At 34.3% G+C, this 22,481-nt stretch overlaps 1 protein-coding gene across 4 annotated transcripts in view; it reads left to right on the top strand.

Moving 5' to 3' along the window:
* The window catches only part of stau2 (staufen double-stranded RNA binding protein 2), a 153,262-nt gene that overhangs the window by 77,109 nt on the left and 53,672 nt on the right, over positions 1-22,481 (top strand). For all 4 annotated transcript variants that reach the window (XM_067377626.1, XM_067377628.1, XM_067377629.1 and 1 more), the window contains exons 12-13: positions 3,921-4,225; positions 17,827-17,940. In XM_067377626.1, the coding sequence (XP_067233727.1) occupies positions 3,921-4,225; positions 17,827-17,940 (419 nt within the window). The remainder of the gene's footprint in view (positions 1-3,920; positions 4,226-17,826; positions 17,941-22,481) is intronic.

The following is a 22,481-nucleotide window of genomic DNA, read 5'->3' on the forward strand; positions in this document are numbered from 1 at the left end:
TCTTGTTGGTTTTCCAACATTGTATATACATGGATCACAGGAGAATTCTGTCATTTCTATTATTAAAAAACAAAACAAAAAACAACAACATTTTTTGATCATTTCCACTCCAGTGTCATTTCCACCACATCAAATTATGGGTTAATGGCATTCTGTGGTGGAAATGACATTTTAAACATTTTTAAATAAGATGGTTGGCTAATTTCTTAGCTAGAATTTTAAATAACAATACTTTTAATAATAGTTTCACACTTTTTGCATCTTTTGACAAAGTTACAGCTTGAAAGTGATGCGCAATAATGATAATCTCCTTACTAGTGATGTTTGCCTTGATTTTTCATTCTTTTCTTCATATTTCATGTCACGCTCTTTCCTAATACTGTTGTCTCTTTGATAAGTACACTGTTGGATAACTATTACAATCAAACTTGTTGGTTTTAATGGAAATGATGCAACGTAAATGTGTAAACATTTTCACACAATATCTAACATGGTTTATTTCACTCTGTTTATATTACCACCTTTTATGCAATGGTTATTTTTATGATGGATTTTCATATTATTTAGATTGAAAGGTTCTGGGGTCCAAACCAACATTGGTAATTGGACATTTTTAAATATATATATATATTTATTTGTAAAGAAAATCACACTGGTTTGGGATGACATGAGGGTGAATGGTGACAGAATTTTAATTTTCCCTTTAACTATCCATTTAAAAGTCCCTCTACCCCCCTTATACCTTATTGTTTAAATGTCTTCAGTGTGACAAATGAGCTAAATATCAACGATTGGATCTCTCTATTAAGTGTGTAATGGTGCAAGATAAGGGAGAATATGAAACCAAAAGGAAATTTCATCAAAATTGCACATTGAGTCACGGATGCCACGGCCTTATGGTCTTAGGGCTTGTGTAACATGCTGTTTTTAAAACAACAAGACAGTGTGTCAGGCATTATTAATCAATTTCCTGCAATGGTATCCTGCACTTAAAGGTTTGAGCTTTAATCCCTTGATGCATTCTTCTGAATGTACAAACCCACAGAGATACATGGCAAACGTGTTATAATTTGTGTGTGGCATAATGAACAAATGAAGGAAATGAGGCAGGAGGGATGGATTAAGGGATGTATGGGAGGTCTCAGTGTTGCACTGTGTCCCAGAAAGGCAACACATTTTCTTAATTGAGTTTTTTTTATTTATTTTTTTATTCCTATATAGTCATTCACAGCTATGAGAAGCCCAAAAAATATGAGAACTCCTTTCTAGATAAGCATTTTAGCAGCTTTTTGTCTGCAAAGTGGTCATAATTTATTTCCTGGTGTATGCTTTTGGTTGCTGGAGAGTATGTGTGAGAAAGGGTCTGTTTGTGTGTATAAAGGGGGAAAAAAGTAGAGCAGGATTCCATGAAAACTGAATGTATGAGTAAGACAGGACTTTGCTTGTGTGTATGTGTGTGTGTGAATATGTCAGTGTGTTAGTGTTTAGTGTCTTGGAGCATTGCTTCATTGTGTTGATTTACAGTTGGGCCTTGTGTGTTATCTGTTTTAAATCACAGCTTGGGCCATGAGCTGGCCAATCTCCAGCCCACCATTCTCAAATTCAGCCCATTATACTGGGTGGAACCTGTTGGAACGGGGAAAGAGAGAGAGAATGAAAAAAAGAAAGAAAAATGATTGTGCCGAGGGGGTGGTGGTATTGTTTTTTTCTTAGCTTTTATGTGCTTTTTGTCGCAATACCCAATTGATGTCATTCTGGCTCACACCTCTCGTTTTGTACAATTTTAAATATGCATTTTTCTCATGCGGGCTTGGGATGCTGATTTGTGTAACATGAAATGCATGTTGTTCTGTGACATTTTAAGTATTCAATGTCATTTGCCTCTTTGCCAGTTAGCCTTGTTGAAATGGCCGACGGGAACTCCAAACTGCTGGTTTTCATTTACATTCTCACTCCATGAATTAAAGGGCTGCGTCAACGGCACACTGCAGCGCTTAGAGGAACTGCCTATTTACATTTCTCACAATTTTCTGGGATAATATTTACCAGTTTTATGGTCCGAACACTAAGTTAAATCAGTTGTTGCTTGTTCTGGGTTGTCAGAAATTGTGGAGACCAGCCGGCTGCTTTTTGAGACTTCGTTCAGGACAGAAAACGCAAACAGGAAGCAGAATCTGTGCACAGATGAGAACATTTGCTGCAGCTGCTCTGTTCGTCTCCTCTTTTTTTTTTTTTTCTTTTTTTTTTCACTCTGTACCGGCTTCTGCAAAGACCCCAAAATTAGAGTTTTGTGGCTTTTCGTCCAAGCTTTGTGGTTATTTATATGCTGTAGTGTACTCATAAAGATGACAAAACAGATGGACGTTTAAAATTGATACTTTGATACTTATGATTTCAGATATTCTTCATGTCTGAGACATTAATATGTTGTTAATGAAACAAAAGCAAACAAGACAATATATAATATAATAATATTGAATTTAATGAACTGCATTTTTCTTTCCCTGATTTTATCCTTCTTTTTTGAACGCTCTGTTTTAAGGGGTGTGTCTGCGGTGTAAAACTTCAGTGTAAACGGCCAATGCTGTGATTGGCTGAAATGTTTGCATATGAAAATAGCTAAGTATTACATGTGGAACTCTAGAAAACGTTCAGCACGTTTTTACTTTTACAGTTCTCAAGGTTTACTAATGAAAAGTGTTGATTATAGCATTATATTGAGATGTATGGCATTATATTTAGATTGTGGCATGAAAGGTTGTAGTGATGAACATGTAGCTAATCACAGACATGTTGAGTGCATGAAAGCAGTGATCTCGTCATTGTAACTCATTTCTGCACACTAACGAATGCTTTCATCATAACTAACAGTGCAAACACACTGTAAATAAGAGATTCGTTGAATATAACAGGACTTTTGGCAAAACTTGCGCTGTTTGATTGACAGCTCCAACTATTGTAAAGGGAGCGTTATTTGATCGCTTTCTATATATAATCTGTTTAAATAACAGATTATTTTCATCCTACTAAGAGAAACAATGTGAAGTTGACCGCTTAGTTACTGGTTTGACTTACTGATTACTGAATACGATCCTCAACTGAATGTAACTGAAATAAATACTTTGAATGTTGCGATCCTATCAGATTTATGATAGCAACCTGATTCGTAACAAAGCACTGTTTGCCAGAGGAGAACTGGCCCCCCGACTAAGCATGGTTTCTTCCAAGGTTTTTTTTTTTTTTTCTCCATTTAAACACCTATTTGCCACTTGTTTGCCACCTGATGTCACCTGTTGGAGTTTGGATTCCTTGCCGTTGTCGCCTTTGGCTTGCTTAGTTGGGGACACTTGACATTTGATATTCAACAGTGCTTTGATCTGCCTGCATTGACACTATTCTTGAAGAGCTTCTGTGCAGCAAAAATTATGTACCAGTTATCAATGTAAAGCTGCTTTGATACAATCTGCATTGTAAAAAGCGCTATATAAATAAAGGTGACTTGACTTGACTTGACTGACAATAAACCGTTTTGAGACAAAGAACATCTGACTGTACATGAATCACTACATATCAGAACTGGTGATTTTGGTTAGACATGTACACATAATCAGTACATACGATCTGCAACAAAGAAATAGTGACGCAGTAAAAACTTTTTTTCTCGTACAAGTGTGTTGCACTATTCCTGTCGGATTCAATATAGAAGACACAGCATCATTATTTAATTTCAGGCTCTCAAAAAAAAATCCAGTGCAGCTACTGTTTTTTTCCTCAACCCGGCAACTGCACAACATTTTGCACTCTTCAAAGGCATGTTTATCGCTTAGTTTCTCGATCCAGTGTTAGCGTCAAGTCTGTTATTTACCTACTACTACACACTACACACAACTAACCGTGTGTCTTATTCCATCCTTATATAGCACAAAAAGGAATTCTTCACCTCTCCCCGGATGTGTATCAAGAAATGGAAGCAAGCAGGAATAAGGGAGTCCCTGGTGCCCCTGGAAACTATCTGACACCCAAAGACATTGGCCAAGGTTCTGCAGGGCCATTCTACACCCCATCGGTGGGAAACACCGCAGCCATTGCAAGAGAGCTGCTGCTTAGCGGGACATCACCCACCGCCGAGGCCCTGATCCTGAAGGGGAAAGCACCTGCTTTGGCCTGTGGCTCCATTCAGCCTTCCCAGCAGCTGGAGTATTTAGCCCATATTCAAGGCTTCCAGGTATGGAATAAATGAGGTGATTTTTCAGATTTGTTTATCTCTCTCGCTCTCCACTGCTAGCTCTACCCAGAGAATCATACTTCAAATTTCATAACATCTCTTGTGGAGCCTAAACTTGATCTGCTTGGCTTGCTCTGTTCATCCATCTGGATGAAACTGCGGAAATGTGGAAGTGCTTGCTTCTGTCATTGATGTTCTTACAGGCCAGGGAAGTCATTTCTCACAGTTACATTTCACTTTTCCTGTCTGTATACCGTTGCAAGCAAGGGATAACAACCTGTCCTTAGCTGACATTATAATTTTTTTTTTAAAAATCATTGTTATTAATCTATATTAATTGAGTTTACATTAAAATTCTGATTTTGTGTGGAGCAGCTGCACTTTATATTCTATATGTAAGCTACACGGGGTCCAACAATAAGGATTGCCAGCACCGTATCTTAATTTTTTTTTTTTTTTTTTTTTTGGATCATGTACATATTTTTTTGTTTCTTTTTATCCATTGCAAACTTTGTTATGTGCACTATTGTTCAAAAAGTCTGGGGTCAGTGCAATTTTTTGATGTTTTTGAAATAAATCATCAAGGTTGCATTTATTTGATCAAAATAGAGTAATATATTTTCTATAGCCTTTATCTGACCGAGTTCTGCTGTGCTCTAAATCACTCACAAATCTTATGATAGTTCAATAATCTGCACTCAGTTTTCACACAATATTAGTTCTTTTTATGCTTTTTGCACAACATTGCACCATTTCATGCTTTTCATCTACAGAAAGATCTTTATTCCTCCCCATATGGCATGAGAACTGTGACTTGCTTTATAATGTGGAACAACCTCTAAGTAGGGTTTCCATTTACCTAAGTACCTGGCAAATTATTTTGTCTGAGATTGATACCAGTTATTTAAAAAGTAATGGATAAATAAACAAACAAAAACTAAAATCTGAATGTTTATTGTACTGAAATCCTACTGATATGTCACTTGCATAATAATTTTGAACACAGTGTATAGTATATGATCACACTCTTTCATTCAAGTGCTTTTAAACCATTCAAGCGCGATAAGACGCAAAAAAGATTGGCACTGGCACGCTGTCTGTGACACACAAATTATGTAAAAATGCCTGTTTTTGGTGAGTATCCTCACAAGCACAGCCTTAAATGACTGTAAAGAGTTGGGAGAAAATTGCATACGTACCGCAACAATACTGATGCGGTATCAATACTCAAATAGGACTGCGTTTCCCAAAAGTATCATAAGAAACCATTACCATCTTTGCAATCAGCTTAGGCTCATGATGCTTTTTTGGAAAGGCAGCCCAGAACAGTTCTTATCAGAGAACAGAAAAACAAATGAATCCATTAGTTTGAGCTATTTCACAATGAACAAATTGGAATTGTTCATAGTTTGTGCATTTAAAATTATTTAAATTGAACGTTAAAAGTTCACATGGATCATGTTCTGTTCTGTAATTGATGTTAATATAAATCATACACTGTCAGAATAAAAAGGTTCAGAGAAAAAAAAAATCTGTTTAATACAGACGTCAGTATAGCTGTAAAAAACACTGAAACACTAATATACAGTAAAAACAATGCATTCTGGGTCATTTTATTTGTCATTTTTTAGAAAGTAACCTATAGGCTACTTTCTTGAAATTACACATTACTCAGAATGCATTGTTTTTATGGTATATTACTTCTGTATATTACAGTGCATTCTGGGAAATATTATTTGTCATTACTTGATGACAAATATTACCCAGAATGCATTGTTTTTAAAGTATATTGCTGTTTCAATGAAAAACTGTATTTTACTGTGTAAATTTTTCATTTTTTAGTGAGCAGTAGTGAGTCAGTGATACTGACTTTAATTTATAGTTTAGTAAAAATATGCCATTAAACATCCATTTTTGTTTCTACGTTAATTTGGCGATTCAATGTAAAATTATTACAGTATAAAAATATTACATTAAAGGATTAGTTCACTTTCAAATGAATATAATATAATAATGAATATAATAAAGGCCTTCTGAAGCGGAGCAATGCATTTGTGTAAAAAAATAAAAAAATCCATATTTATTAAGTTATGAAGTAAAATATCTAGCTTCCGCTAGATCGCCTTCCGTATTCTACTTATGAAGAAAGTGTAAAACTCTAGCAGTTCAAAAAGCTTACACTACGTCCTACGCCTTCCCTATTCAACTTGACGCGACGGCAGTTCCATTTTTTTTTTCTTCAAAATTTGAATACGGAAGGCGGTCTGGCGGAAGCTAGATATTTTACTTCATAACTTGTTAAATATGGATTTTATTTTATTTTTTTTTACACAAACGCATTGCTTCGCTTCAGAAGGCCTTTATTAACACCCCGGAGCCATGTGAAGTACGTTTATGATGGATGGATGTGGACTGAGACACTTTCTTCAGCTCATACACGTTTGGTAACGCTCACTGCCATTATAATTATTAATATTTCTCCAATTGTGTTGATGAGAAAGGAGAAAGTCATATACACCTAGGATGACTTGAGGGTGTGTAAAGCTTGGAGTAATTTTCATTTGAAAGTGAACTAATCCTTTAATATGCGATTAATCATGATTAATTACAGAAATGTGTGATTAATTAGTTAATGAAATAAAATAAAATATACTTTTTATTGGTTCTCTTATAGCATAAAACAGAACTGGTATTTAGAATGTGGCAATAACAGAATAATCCTAAATTTACATAATTTATGTGACTGTTGAAACATGTTGTAAATAAAAACAGAAGTAGATCTAAATAGAATGCTGTAATCAGCACTTTTTAATATTTGTAATCTTGATTAATTGTACCATTCTTGATCCCCCATGTGTATGTCCTGAATCTCTTCCACAGTTTAAAGAAAACCATGCCAGTGAGTGTAAAGTGGCCTCCAGTACCTCACCCTGAGCCGCCCCACTTAATTTAGCAGCAGGTGCTTTTCATATTGGACAGTAAAAACATTTTATCTTAACCTGCTGAGGTTGCCTTTGAAAAAGCCTTTGTTTTTGCTCAGAGCTTTCCTGTAGTCTGAAACCCGATGAAGAAGAGTGAGGCAGCCAAACGTAAACACAGGGGGAAAACAGCAGGTTTCACTTAAAGGGCCAGCTGCAAGGGATGAGCCGACCTGCCTGTGTGAATCACTCCATGTTTAAACCCCTTTCCCCCTCGAATACCCAGATAAGAATCCCAACTGCTTTATCCCCCCATTCCTTGGTGTCTTCTATCAGGAGGGATTTGGGTGTGTAAAGGAGGAAAGCAGGAAATATGTGTTTCATTGAGACGATACACTGAGCGATGTGGGTCGGTAATGAAAACCTGAACGTACCAAAACAAAACCGCCGAGCTGCATCTTTAGCGCTGAAAGGCAGATTCCAAACTCTTATATGTTTGTTGGCAGATGTTCTTGTGCAAAATAGTGTGTGCTTATTGGCAAACACCTAACTGTTTCTAATCAGAACTGCAGACATGCTATCCACAGTGCCAAAGGACATGTTTAAATCAGACCAGGTCCGTCCGCTCAGTGATTCAATTTGGTCTTGACGGAGCTGTTATGAAAGCCCCTATGAGGCCCTTTTTGTTGGCATTGAAACAACAGAAACACCTGCAACAGTTTGGAAAAGCCACAACGAGAACCGATGTTCAATCAGTTTCCTAAAGCAGTTGTTCTACACAGATGTGGTACTCATTGACGTGCGGTTATTCGTGCGTCTGTTTCCTCTAAAGCCAGATTCTGATCTCGAAACTCTTAACGGAGAAGTTAATTGACAAATACGACCGTGCCTTGTAAAAATAAGGACCTAGCACAGGCTGTCTTTGGCGTTCTTGGAATTAACTTTCAGTTGAGGGCTTTCGCTCTTGTTAGGCCCCAACTAGACACATGGGGCCTCCGAGAGTAGAGAGATTTGATTGATTGGAATTTAGCCAGAGGTTGAAAATTAGATGGGGGGCATCAGCATAGTGGCTTTTTGGAAGCAATGCTGCTGCAGAGAGGGTTGGAGAAAATAATTTCCCTGTTGTCTCAGTTGCCATATTTGATGGAAGTAGGTGAAATATAGTGGAGCTGTTTAAGTAATGCACAACATATGCTGTCTATTACTTTTTCGTTCTCTTTATCTCTGTTGTACAAGTGAATTGTTATTGTTCTGCAGATGAGCTTAACATCTGAGTTTGTGCCCGCTCTCTAACTAATCTTCTCAGAGGGATCTAAGGTAGTCTGTTGTTTTCAGCCTTACGGAGATGTTCAGACTGCTCACGCTCATTTGAAAATGGTCCTAAATGTCATCAGATTAGACCTACAACAATAGCTGAATCCTGTTTGGTCTCACATAGCCAGACTTTTGACTTTTAGCATAAAGTGCTTATTTTCTACCAGTTGTTTATTGGCTTAAAGTCTGGTCCAGGTTATTCTGGACTAGAATAACTCATTTATACAGGAAGAGGCCATTTAACCAACATGTAAAGGGCTAATTACTTTTAACCCAGTAAAGATGGTTGTACCCAAACTCCCAGATGTTGCATTAAACATGCCAGTCATGGCTTGTGTGAGGAACTTTCACTTTTGTGAACTGGATCAATTGATTCAACTCAAACAAACTATTCATTAAAGGTATAGTTTACACAAAAATAAAAATTCTGCCATCATTTACTCACCCTCATTTCGTTCCAAACCCATAAGACTTTCTGAGCGATTTCTGCCCCTCCATTGACAGCTACGCAACTACACCTTTGATGCTCAACTTTGAAATAATAGTTGGATTGTAAATCTAATCCTTATGAATTGAGTGGTTCGGTCCAAACTTTCTGAAGAGACAGAGTCATTTTATATGCTGAACATATTTAATTTAGGCTTTTATTCACATATAAACATTTATCATTGCATACATCAGTAGTGGTAAACGGAAGCTCAAGCGTGTTTGCTTGACGTGCGAGAGCCAATGAGGTTCATTCTCGTGTGTTACGCAGCACGTTTGAGCTTCCGAGTTTTGTTCTTGTGCATCAAGCAGGTTCAGTTGAGCTTCTGTTTATGTTCATTGATCAATGTTTATGAGTGAATAAAGCCTAAATTTAATTTGTTCATCATATAAAGTGATTGTGTCACTTCAGAAAATTCATATGGATTATTTTTACAATCTCTTTATGAACATTTGGAAGCGTCAAAGTGGTGGTTGCTGTTAATGGAGGGACAGAAATCGCTCAGATTTCATAAAAAATTTTAATTTGTGGGTGAATTATCCCTTTAATTCGACAGATTATTTATTTGAAAGGATATATACTTAATTTAGAACTTAATTTAGGCAACAAATACAACCCTGTTACCCCATTTTGATTTCTGGATCATTGAGATCCAGATCAGTCCGATTTGAAAACAAATCATTCTTACCAACTTTGAACTGGATCAATTAATTGAAAACATCCAATTTAAAAGAATGATTCGTTCGCATCCATTTGAAGCTTTGAAAACATCAGTCACCTTTCATTGTAGATGCATGGAATAGAGCGACCAGCAGAGTTGTCAGAATTTCTCGTTTTATGTTCCATAAGAAAGAAAGCCATATTTGTTTGTAATGATATGAGGGTGAGTAAAGTATGACCGAATTTTTGAGTAAACTGATGCTTTTATAGAGTGCACGGCTAAATCTGCATTAAAATACAAAACAATGTTTGTTTTTTTTCTGTATCAAGTCCCATTGACTGACATCCTTCAGATTATTTAGTAACCTTCAGTGGTCTTGTTAAACTATTGAGCCTCTTTTGGTCAACTGGGTGACTTTTTTGGTACAAATAGCATCAGCTTTAGACAGACCCAGAGATGGATCTTTCCCGAAATCTCCCTTTGGTCGAGCAACCGGAGCCCTGCCAGCTAACGCTCATTCCCCAGGCTGGGGACACAGAGATTCGGAGAGGACGAAAGCGAGAGGAGAGGTGGAGCAGTGAAGCCAATCTCTGTGGGAACGCTGCTCTTCGCCGCATGTCAGGTGCACATCATAAAGGGCCTTTTGTGCTGAGCCTGTGAGCTGCAAAGCAGTCTGAGAGAGCGGAGAGCAGTAGGTAGAGCACGTTTTAGTGATGAGTCCAAACGCCTTTTCATTTTATGAAACCCATTCATCTTATTACTCCATATAAGGATGAGTGAAACATTCTGTAGTACTATAGTCCTGCATTCTACAGTATAGCTTGGCACTTTCCATCAATACAGTATGTTATGGTGTGTCACAACTTTGTGCTGTGAGACCTGTTAAAGATGTTTGATAAAATTAACCCAGCGTTAAAAGTGTTTTTAGATGTTATGACCTTCTTGAAGTATTTTTTTATTTTTATTTATTTATTTTTTTTTTTGCTCTGTTGACTTCATTACCAAAAGTGTACTTTTAAAAAAAAAAATGTATGTACATTTTTCAGGAACTACAAACCAACATTTGTTCCCCAACTAAATGAAAGGAAACATAATCTTGGCCACATTTACACCCATATTTTATTATTTTATTATTTTATTTTATTTTATTATTTTATTTTATTATTTTGTATTTTTTATTGCATTTTATTTTATTCTATTGTATTCTATTTTATTATTTTATTTTGATTTATTTATTTTGTTTTTTAATATAGATTTTATTTTTTTTATTTTAAATTTTAAATGTAATTTTATTTATTACATTTTATTTTGTTCTATTATATTCTATTTTATTTTATTTATTGAATTTTTTGTTTATTTTATTTCATTTTTTATTTTTAATTTCTTATTTATTTATTTTATTTTTAATTTTATTTTAATTTTTTATTTTAATTTTTATTTAATTTAATTTTATTATTTTATATTTTATTGCATTTTATTCTATTCTATTCTATTCTATTTTATTATTTTATTTTAATTTATTTATTTAGTTTTTATTTTAAATTTTATTTTATTTATTACATTTTATTTTGTTCTATTATATTCTATTTTATTTTATTTTATTATTGTATTGAATTTTTTGTTTATTTATTTTTTAAATTTCTTATTTATTTATTTTTATTTTTTTTAAAACATATTTAAACTTTTTAAAAAGTATTTATTTATTGTTTTAAATCGCACAAATCAGGGTTGCATTATTTAAGTGTCATTTTCCATTTCTAGTTCTACTTTTTATGAGGTGTATAAAATGAATAGAAAATAACACTTATCATTTAGTTGACAATCAAAATTTTCTAGAAGTTAATCATCTCTTTCCACAGATCATTTGTTCAAATGTATCAAAAAGAAAAAATGTTTTTTTTTTTTTTTTTACCTTAAAACAAAAATGAAAGCATTTCAGACATATACTTATAGAATCTCACCTTATTACTTTTTTTTTTTTTTTTTTTTTTTTTTTTTTTTTTGTCCTTGCCCATTTTAGCTTTCCCTTTCCCTTTATTTAATCTCGCTTTTACTGTTCACTCCCACCCCCAGGTCCCCCTGCTCACTGCCCGTCTGTTTCTCTTTCTCTTTGTCTGTTTCTCACATGGTTTCTAACCTTGGCTAGAAATACCAACATACCTAGATTCAGATCACAGGCTCTCAGTTATTTCTTCAAATACCACCCATTGATGTTTTCTGACCTTCTAGTGAATCACGGTTTCGTTTTGAGATGAATGGAGACGAGCTGATAGAAGAATGCGTCCTTAGATTTCTCATCCTGCCAGCTCTAGGCACACATGCCCACACATCTCTGTGAGGTGCTGGTGGCTTTGATCATGGGCGTCAGCATTCAGCATCTATATGCCAACTGCCGTGTAGTAATGCCATTAATCACTTCATAAATCGCTTCATATACAGGTGATGGAAGCGTCTGTGATGCATCTGTTTGATCCTTTATATCAGTGGGACCTACTTTAATGATAACCTTACTTCCAACTGGAAGTCTCCATGGGGATTATGTTGAAGCCCTAGTGACTTGACCAGACTTAGTGATATTAAAATAATAATAATAATAATAAGTAGAAGAATAATAGTCCAATCATTTTATTATCGATATATACACTGTCAGAAAGTCACTGGGGCAGTACCCTAAGGTAAAAAGGTACTAATATGTACTTTTAAAGTACCAATATGTACCTTTAAGGTACTAATATGCACCATTTAGGGGTAAGTAAGGTACAAAGATGTACTTTTTCACTTTTGTACCTTAGGGTCCTGCTCCAGTTACAGCGCTGTACTTTTTTTTCCTGACAGTGTATCAGTTATCTGCCATAACATGGTGACGTTAACAGACAGAATTTTATCATCAGTGCATCCCTAATACATTTTCATTAATTACAAAACTAAGCCCAAACATGAAAACTGGCCTTCAAGCCAATATTATGACCGATAATTCATAAGTAAAATCATGCTTTAATTTCCGTGCTGACCACCTGCAGCATCTTTATAACCTGTAACCCACCATCCTGTGCTTAATGGCAAAGCATTGACTGATGATATGAAAGTGATTTAATTTGATGTGAGAACATCTGGAGTTGTATAACTCAGCAGTAGCTTCAGGTTCATAATTTCAATTATAGAAGTGGATTGATGTGGGCTTTTGAAGGTGACTCGCTCCATTTATGGCGAATGATATGCTTCACAAGACGTTTTTGGCACCAGTATGCCTCCAGTTTGACCCAATAATCGGTGAATAATTGTTTCTTGGATGACTTATGAGGCGATTACAGATATATTTATGTTATAACTGTAAAATCCTGCATGTATCAAATTTGTTGACGTGCAGTGTCTGCGTCAGTGGTAAAAGAAGCCATATTTGGTTAGGAAAAGTTAAGCTTTATCTAACCAACTTCAGACATTATGCACTGTAAAAATGATTTTTCAAAGTTAATAAAACAAAGATTATTGGACTATATTTTTCAGGAAAACACTATCAATCTTTCTACTTCAGAATATTTTATTACACCACTGAATTTTTTGCTGGTAATTATTTTCAGTAAAATTAAGTTTGTTAACTTTTGTTAAGCATCAAGCAGTAGTTATCCTGAACTAACAGTGGACATTTTATTAATTTAGGTCTATGCCTTAATATTTAATATGACTATTTTGTTTAATTGCTCATTCATGTCTGTTCATATCTAATGTTAATTTATTGTTTACTTCCTGCAACATGTTAATATATATAGAAATTAATATTATCCTAAATGAATAAATGCTTTAAAAGTATTATTCATAGTTCATAATACCTAATGCACATATGTGGCCCTGGACCACGAAACCAGTCATAAGTGTTTTTTAAATTAAGATTTAATGATAAATAAGAACATATAAATAAATAAGCTGAATAAATAAGCTTTCAATTTATGTATGGTTTGTAAGGATAGGACAATATTTGGTCGAGGTACTACTTGAAAATCTGGAATCTGAGGGTGCAAAGAAAGAGAAAGAGAAAGTTCAGAGAAAGTTGTCCAAATGAAGTCCTTAGCAATGCATATCCACTCACAAAAATATTTTTTTTATGGTAAGAAATTTACAAAATATCTTCATGGAACATGATCTTTACTTAATATCCTAATGATTATTGGCATAAAAGAAAAATCGATAATTTTGACCCATACAATGTATTGTTGTCTATTGCTACAAATATACCCGAGTGACTTATGATTGGTTTTGTGGTCCAGATCAGTCCTGTCCAAAAATGTTTTTGTCTAGTTAGTTATTTTAGACTTTGTCCTCCCTTTCCGTGTAGAAATGTTCACCCCAGTTGTCCAAGACAGCATTAAATGCACATGCTGAAGCTAGACGTATCATAAACAGAGACATGTTATGACTTGAACTGCTGGTTTAGCGTATGTGTAACTGCAATATGATGTTATCAGATGTACTCATGTGTTAAATCCGCCAGCAATATCATCCTGATAAAGATCAATGGTCCATGTGCTTAAGTCAAAGGCAAGACGTTGCTCCGTTTTGTTTTAATTTTCTTCTTCCTCGCTATGTAGCAAATCCCACTTTAATGAAAATAAAAAATATCGGATGATGTATGTTTTGAACATCTGCGCCAAAAGATCCGCCTCATGATGTGGTTTATTCTTTTTTGTTTTTCTTACCCCCCATACTCTGCTCTGTTGTCTATGTGAAAGGCACTTCAAATAGCACTGGCAGCGTCCTACGCTTGGCTTGGCTCCTTTTCCACTGCACATCTTCGTCTTATACACAGTCGACATCAAACGCATCTCCTGTCCAAGCATCAAAGTGCGGGAAGGTTTGTTTCTGTCCCTCTTGCCCTTTCCCTGTTCCTGGAGCTGGTGTTTATGCTGGGATTGTCATTAGCAAACACGTGCTAGACGTGCTAATCCCTTAAGGTCTTATTTTTGCCTCGTTCTGATGGGGCCCAGCTGTATCGCTGTGGCGTATTTGTGCGAGACGCGATCTTTGAAAACAAAGTTTGTCAGGGAGATGAATCTTGGGGCTGACAGGAAGCTGGCACTGATCTCTGTGTCTTGAGCTTGATGGTGGCCCGCAGTTATTTGCGCAAAGTGACTATACTCCACCACAATTAAGTGCATTTGGAAAAGTTTTAAATCAAACCCAGCACCGCTAACGGATACACAGTCAGCGTATGTTTGTGCTGTACCTCAAACATATTAGATTAAGTTGTAATAAATTTCATTTGGTCCATGTGTTGTTTTGTGCTTCATAACGGTGATATAAAATATATATAAAAATATCTATATTAGCTTTTGTTCTCTGAAATGTTTAATGTAATGCAATGCAATAGAATAGAATTTTATATAGTTTAATTTTTTTAAGAATTACTAATTTTATCATTCATTTAAATGCCAAACATAGACCATTAAATATAACTTATTATTAGGGCTGTCCAGCGATTAATTTTTTAAATCTAATTAATTACATGATGTGTTGATTGATTAATCACATATCAAATTTGCCTGAGAAATTACTTCCAAAAGTTAAAGTAACTGTTGTGTAAATCATCAAATTGACATTACAAAAAGTAGCTTCAGCAAGAAATATTTTATTTGATTCAACATAAAATTTATTACACATACTTACACATACACTTTTGGACCATGAGGTTGAGGAAATGACTAAATTTTCATTTTTGTGTTTTTTATCATTTTTTTTATTATTATTATTACTATATTACTATATTATTATTACTATATATATATATATATTAATTAATCAGCATTATTTGCTGAGAAAAATGAATTGAAATTTTCCCCTTTTTTTTAAATAAATTATTTTACTTAAATTGTTTTAAAATGACATCCCTAGTAAGCTGAAGAGAACGATCTGCAGATGTAGAACACAACAGAAATATTAACCAACTCAGTGGAGCCAATTGGTTCTTCTCTTCACCAGACACAAAATGTTTGTATATTCTTGCGAACTCTGCTTTGAGCGGCAATCACGCATTGTGCTTCTTGCAAACCGTATTGTTAACATTATATATATATATATATATATATATATATATATATATATATATATATATATATATATATATATAATATATATATATATATATATATATAAACTATAGGCTTCATCGCACAGTGAGTTGTTGGCCTGCTTCATATTCGCCATCAATCAACTCTATGAAATGTCAGATGACCTATGTCGGTCTGGGATGGGGCAAGTGTGTTAAATGCGTTAATAATTTTAACGCGTTGTTTTTGACCATAATTAATTAATCTAATTAACACGTTAAATCGACAGCCTTACTTATAAAGTCACAATTGCATGTTATAATGTCAGAACTGCGAGATATAAACTCGCTTTTTTTCCCTCAGAATTGAGTTTATATCTCACAATTCTAATTTTATAACAAGTAATTGCGAGTTATAAAGTCAGAATTGTGAGTTATGAAGTCAATTGTGAGATGTAAACTCGCAATTCACAGAAAAAATGCCATTTTTTACTCAGAATAGGACTTTATAACTCGCCATTGTGAGTTTATGGGCCCTATAATACACCCGGCGCAATGCGACACAAGGCGCAGCGCAAGTGTGTTTGCTAGTTTGTGTCCGGCGCCGTTCGCGTTTTCCGGTTCAGCGCCACATCCTTAAATTAGTAAATGCATTTGCGCCAGTTAGTGCGCCCATGGGCGTGCTGGTCTAAAAAAGAGGTGTGTTTTTTTTTTTTTTTTGTTTTTTTTTTATAGGGTTGTTAATTGATTAAAAATTTTGTAAAATCAGTTACCAAGCATGTGATGATTAATTAATCAGCATTATTTGCTGAGAAAAATGAATTGAAATTTTCCCCTTTTTTTTAAATAAATTATTTTACTTAAATTGTTTTAAAATGACATCCCTAGTAAGCTGAAGAGAACGATCTGCAGATGTAGAACACAACAGAAATATTAACCAACTCAGTGGAGCCAATTGGTTCTTCTCTTCACCAGACACAAAATGTTTGTATATTCTTGCGAACTCTGCTTTGAGCGGCAATCACGCATTGTGCTTCTTGCAAACCGTATTGTTAACATTGTCTTTAAAACACACTTCACAGCGGAATGCCCCGTGGATCTGGCCCATCAAACCACTTGAAGACTGAACATAAACACACATGCATGGAGATTCCTTCAGTCTGCAATTGTAGTCATTGATCTGTTTTTCTTCTCTTCAGGATTCTCAGTTTTATGCTTTGACCTGTTTTTCAGTAGTATATTATGTGCGCTTTTTAAATATATAACTACATGACAGCAACCCCTATTTGTATCTCTGTCCTCTGTTAAAAATCAACTAGCCAAATCATCTTTTGTGCTTCGCAACTGTGTTTGTTTGTGTCTGTATCTGTGCATCAGAGGAGCTTCTTTCTGGTAGAGTCCAGCCCCTGTTATTTTTTATTTGTTTTTTGTTTTTTTTTCTATAAGTGTATGAACATAAGTCCAAGACATTTTTCATTCCAAGGAGCTCTCCGGAAGCAGTCAGTAACACATTGTATACAGTCGTCCAGACAGCCATGTGCAGTTTTTTCCCATAGACCGACTGACACTTTTCCCAAATCTGTACAATCAGACATATAGATCGATATCCACTGAATTTCTCAGCACATATAAGAGTGCTTTTAAGAAATAGCTCACCCAGAAGCAAAATTTGAGGCATTGTGTACTCCCTTCTAAAAGTAATAAAATGAAAAAGCTATTTCTTTTTCAGTTCAGTGTGTTTTGCAAGGAAAAAAGTCTTTAAAATGGCCTGGATATGTATATAGGTCAGGCATAACATGATCAAAGTAGCCCAGTATAGTGTCCAAAATCCTTACATACACACACGCACACAATCCTTTGGGTGTTGCTGAGTGGAGTTTGACATGCAGAGGTGTTCTCAGAAACCCCAAATGGGGCCAGAGCTCGGCTCTAAATCACTATATCGCTTGCCATCAGCAAACTTGAGAAAGCATAGATTGTGAACCATTCACAAGGATGAAGATTAAAATCTAAAACCGCTGCGGTTATCGAGTAAAACTGAGCACAAACTACCAGCCAAGACTGAGGATCCAGTTCATACTTTTCCCACAAAAATTTTTCCAAGGTCAGAACCGCAGTGCAGTACATACTGTAAATTGCATCATGTAATATTTAATACTCCCTTCCTTCCTCTTTCTCATGCAGGTGCAATACTCGGATCGGCAAACTGACAAAGAGTTCATGACCTACCTGACCCTCTCACCTGTGCAGATGACTTTCCACGGCATTGGGAGCTCCATTCCAGCTAGCCATGACCAGGTAATAGAATCCATCCATCCATCGTTCTATCATTCTATCTATTATTCTGTCGCTCTTTTGTTTGTTCTGTCGTTCTGTTCGTTTACGTGTTATGTGTTTTCATTTTTCGTTCTACCATTAGTTCTATCTGTCTGTCTGTCTTTCCATCCTTCTGTCTATCTATCGTTCAATCTATCATTCTATCGTTCTATTTTTCTTCTGTTCTATTCGTTCTTTTGCTCGTTCTATCATTCGTTCTTGTTCTATCATTCATTCTGTCGTTCTGGTAATCTGTTGTTCTATCTATAGTTCTGTTGCTCTTTTGTTTGTTCTATCGTTCTTTCTATCTATCGCTCTATTGTTCGTTCTATCGCTCATTCTATCATTCGTTTTCTTGTTCTATCTTGTCGTTCTGCCTAACTATTGTTCAATATGTAGTTCTGTCGTTCTTTCTGTCTATTTTTCTATCGTTCTATTCGTTCTATTGCTCATTCTATCATTTGTTCTATCATTTATTCTGTTGTTCTGGTAATATATAGCTCTATCTTTCATTCTATTCTATATTTCTATTGTTCTGTCGCTCGTTTTATTGTTTGTTCAGTCGTTCTGTCTGTTGTTCGATCTATCATTATATCGTTCTTTTTTCTATTGTTTATTGTTTGCTTTATCGCTTTTTCTATCATTCATTCTTGTTCTATCATTTATTCTGTTCTAGTGTTCTATCATTCTATCTTTCGTTCTATCTATCTATCCATCTGTCTGTCTATCTATCGGTTTATCAGTCTATATTTGTCTATCGTTCTATTTTTCTATCGTTCTATTCGTTCTATTGCTCATTCTATCATTTGTTCTATAATTTATTCTGTTGTTCTGGTAATATATATCTCTATCTTTCATTCTATTCTATATTTCTATTGTTCTGTCGCTCTCTTTTATTATTTGTTCAGTCGTTCTGTCTGTTGTTCGATCTATCATTATATCGTTCTTTTTTTCTATCTTTTATTGTTTGCTTTATCGCTCTTTCTATCATTCATTCTTTTTCTATCATTTATTCTGTTCTAGTGTTCTATCATTCTATCTTTCATTCTATCTATATCCATCTGTCTGTCTGTCAATCTATCGATTTATCAGTCTATCTTTGTCTATCGTTCTATTCGTTCTATTGCTCATTCTATCATTTGTTCTATCATTTATTCTGTTGTTATGATAATATTTAGCTCTATCTTTCATTCTATTCTATATTTCTATTGTTCTGTCGCTCGTTTTATTGTTTGTTCAGTAGTTCTGTCTGTTGTTCGATCTATCATTATATCGTTCTTTTTTCTATCATTTTATTGTTTGTTTTATCGCTCTTTCTATCATTCATTCTTGTTCTATCATTTATTCTGTTGTTCTAGTGTTCTATCATTCTATCTTTCATTCTATTCTATCCATCTGTTTGTTTGTCTATCGGTTTATCGGTCTATGTCTATCGTTCAATCGTTCATTTAATTGTTTGTTCTGTTGTATATTGTTTAATCTATCATTCTGTTGTTTTTTTTCTATCATTCTATGGTTCTTTCTATTCCTCGTTCTATCATTCATTCTTGTTCTATTATTTATTCTGTTCTGGTAATCTATCATTCTATCTTTCGTTCTATCTGTCTGTCTGTCTATCTATCACTCTGTTGCTTGTTTTATTGCTCGTTCTATCATTCATTCTTGTTCTATCATTTGTTCTGTCGTTCTAGTAATATATCGTTCTATCTTTTGTTCTATTCTATCTACCTGTCTGTCTGTGGCTCACTCTGTTGCTCATTTTATTGTTTGTTCTATCTATCAATCTATCGTTCTATTATTCTATATATCGCTCTATTGTTCGTTCTCTCATTCTAACTATTGTTTGTTCTGTCTTCCTATCTGTCTATCTATCTATCTGTCTGTCTGTCGTTCTATTTATCGTTCTATCATCCATCTGTCTATCTTAGATGTATGCATTTAATTTAATTGTTTAACAAAATATCAAACATATATATGTATATGTATGTGTATATATATATATATATATATATATATATATATATATATGTATATGTATGTATATGTATATATGTATATATGTATATATGTATATGTATATGTATATATATATATATATATATATATATATATATATATATATATATATATATATATATGTATATATATATATATATATATATATATATATATATATATATATATATATATATATATATATATATATATATATATATATATATATATATATATATATATATATATATAATATATATGTGTGTATATATATATATATATATATATGTGTGTATATATATATATATATATATATATATATATATATATATATATATATATATATATATATATATATATATATATATATATATATATATATATATATATATATATATATATATATATAAAAGCTTCAGCAGCATCAATTGTTTGCCTCTGATATTTTACATCTAATTCAGTGAAATTCAGACATTGTCTGTGTGACCTAAATTAATGTTAAATGAGTTTCAGATACAGATGATTTTAAAGAAAAATTATTTATTCAACAAGCTGGTATGTAATCACCTTTTTCCCACAGTTTTTCTAGCCAGTTGACCGTATTCCATGCAGATTCTTTGATTGCGTTGGAATAAAAAACTAAGATTGGGAAAATGGCAAAGATTTGTCAGATTTGTGCTGACAGGTCTGAAAGCATCACAGAGTTTGCTGTCAATAAGAGGTGTTCATTATGAAGATTAATTGGGGAGAACATGTTGTGCACAGATATTTTATTGCTTTGTTTGTTTGTAGAGTTTCCTTGGATATATCCTTCTATACGCAGCCAGTTACTTACCAGCACAATTTCACTCTTCAAGATTTTATCACCGCCAACATTCAGGCAATCAGAACATGCACAGCCATTATTCCCATTGTTAATGATAAGCGTGATTTAGTGACAGACCAGACTGCGTTTGATTAGGTTTTCTTATTTCATTTTTCTTGCAGTAATTATGAAACAAAAAGAGCCCTAGGATCTAGACTGGCTAGCATTCATGAGGTGGCTTATTGTGTAGTGTCATCCATGCAGAAAAGCGGTTGCTTACATTATCTAATCTAAACATAGGACACTCTTTTGTTCTGCCCTTCAAAGCTCCACTCTCTAATAAAGCCTGTTCTATAACCAGTAATAGGGATTTCTGTTGTGGGGACACAGCCGCCAGAGCAAAATGAAGGCAATATAGGCCATGGACTTGTTGTTGCCAAAAGCACTGGTGCATGACCGACTGTTAGGGAGCCTTTCTTTTCCAGATTCCTTAGTACAGTGGCGTCCAGCCACAAAAGGAGTCAGAACAATGAACCAAGGGTGGTTCTGGATTGTGACACTTTTTGGCCCAAGTTGTTCCACTGCCCCACAGTTTGCAGTCGCTGCTTTTAACGATAATCCATTTCAGCAAGAATGAGAGCAGGACTCTTTCAATGTCAGTGTGTAGTTTGTGGTAGAGTGGCACTAGTTGTAACACTTTTTATTGCATTGAATATTTCTCTGGGTGAATTTATTTTTGAAAGATTTCTACATGGGGAACACATGCTGACTTTTTGTGACAACATGCCCCAATAGCGGGAGGTGTTGTCACACTTGATGGGGTAATTTGTAATGTGCAAAATATTAAACCGGCAAAACATAGTGACACATTTTGTCTAAATTGACTTACGACCGAAACCACAATTGACTTGCACAATGATCTGTCCTGTGACAGACGAGTTTGTCTCAACTATGCTGAGATTTAGAAAATGTATATTAAATCAATCAAAATTCAGTTTAAAGACCTTAAAGCGTTCTTTTTCATTTAATTTATATATATTTTATTTATAATCAATAATTATAATTATTTTATATTATAATTAGTGCTAACAAATCAATTCATCACATCTACCATACAGGTTTGTGTCTATCATAAAATATTAGTGCTGTCAAAATTAGCTAGTTAACGCATGCAATTAATTTTTTTTAGTTTAATTACATTAAAAATGTTTAACGCAATTAACACAGCATCTGTTTTTTCCATCATAATTTGGCTAGAGTTACATATACACATATGATCATGCTCTTATTCACACAAATGCTTTTAAACCATTTAAGCGCCACAAGACAAACAAGAATGCGCTGTCTGTGAATGTCAGGTCTGTGTGACACACACGACATGTATGCACAGAAAGATGCGTGCCAGTATCGAGTTCTCTTTCGCGCTTGAACAAACAATAACACAGAATTATGCCAAAATGCCCATTTTGTCGAGTGTCCTTGAGCAGTCTTAAATAAGTTAAATAACATCTTAAATGAACTTAAAGAATTCTAAGAAAATGAGATATGCATCAGGGGCCGTATTCACAAAACATCTTAAGGCTAAAAGTAGCTCCTAACTTGCCGATTTAGGAGAAACTCTTAAAAAAAAAAAATGGCCACGTCAGTCCTAATTTTAGGACTCCTAAATTTTTTTTCTAAGAATATTTCACAAAGCATTTTAGCACTAAAACTAGCTTCTAAA

Source organism: Chanodichthys erythropterus, chromosome 23 (assembly GCF_024489055.1).
Source record: "Chanodichthys erythropterus isolate Z2021 chromosome 23, ASM2448905v1, whole genome shotgun sequence".
NCBI classification, from domain to species: domain Eukaryota; kingdom Metazoa; phylum Chordata; class Actinopteri; order Cypriniformes; family Xenocyprididae; genus Chanodichthys; species Chanodichthys erythropterus.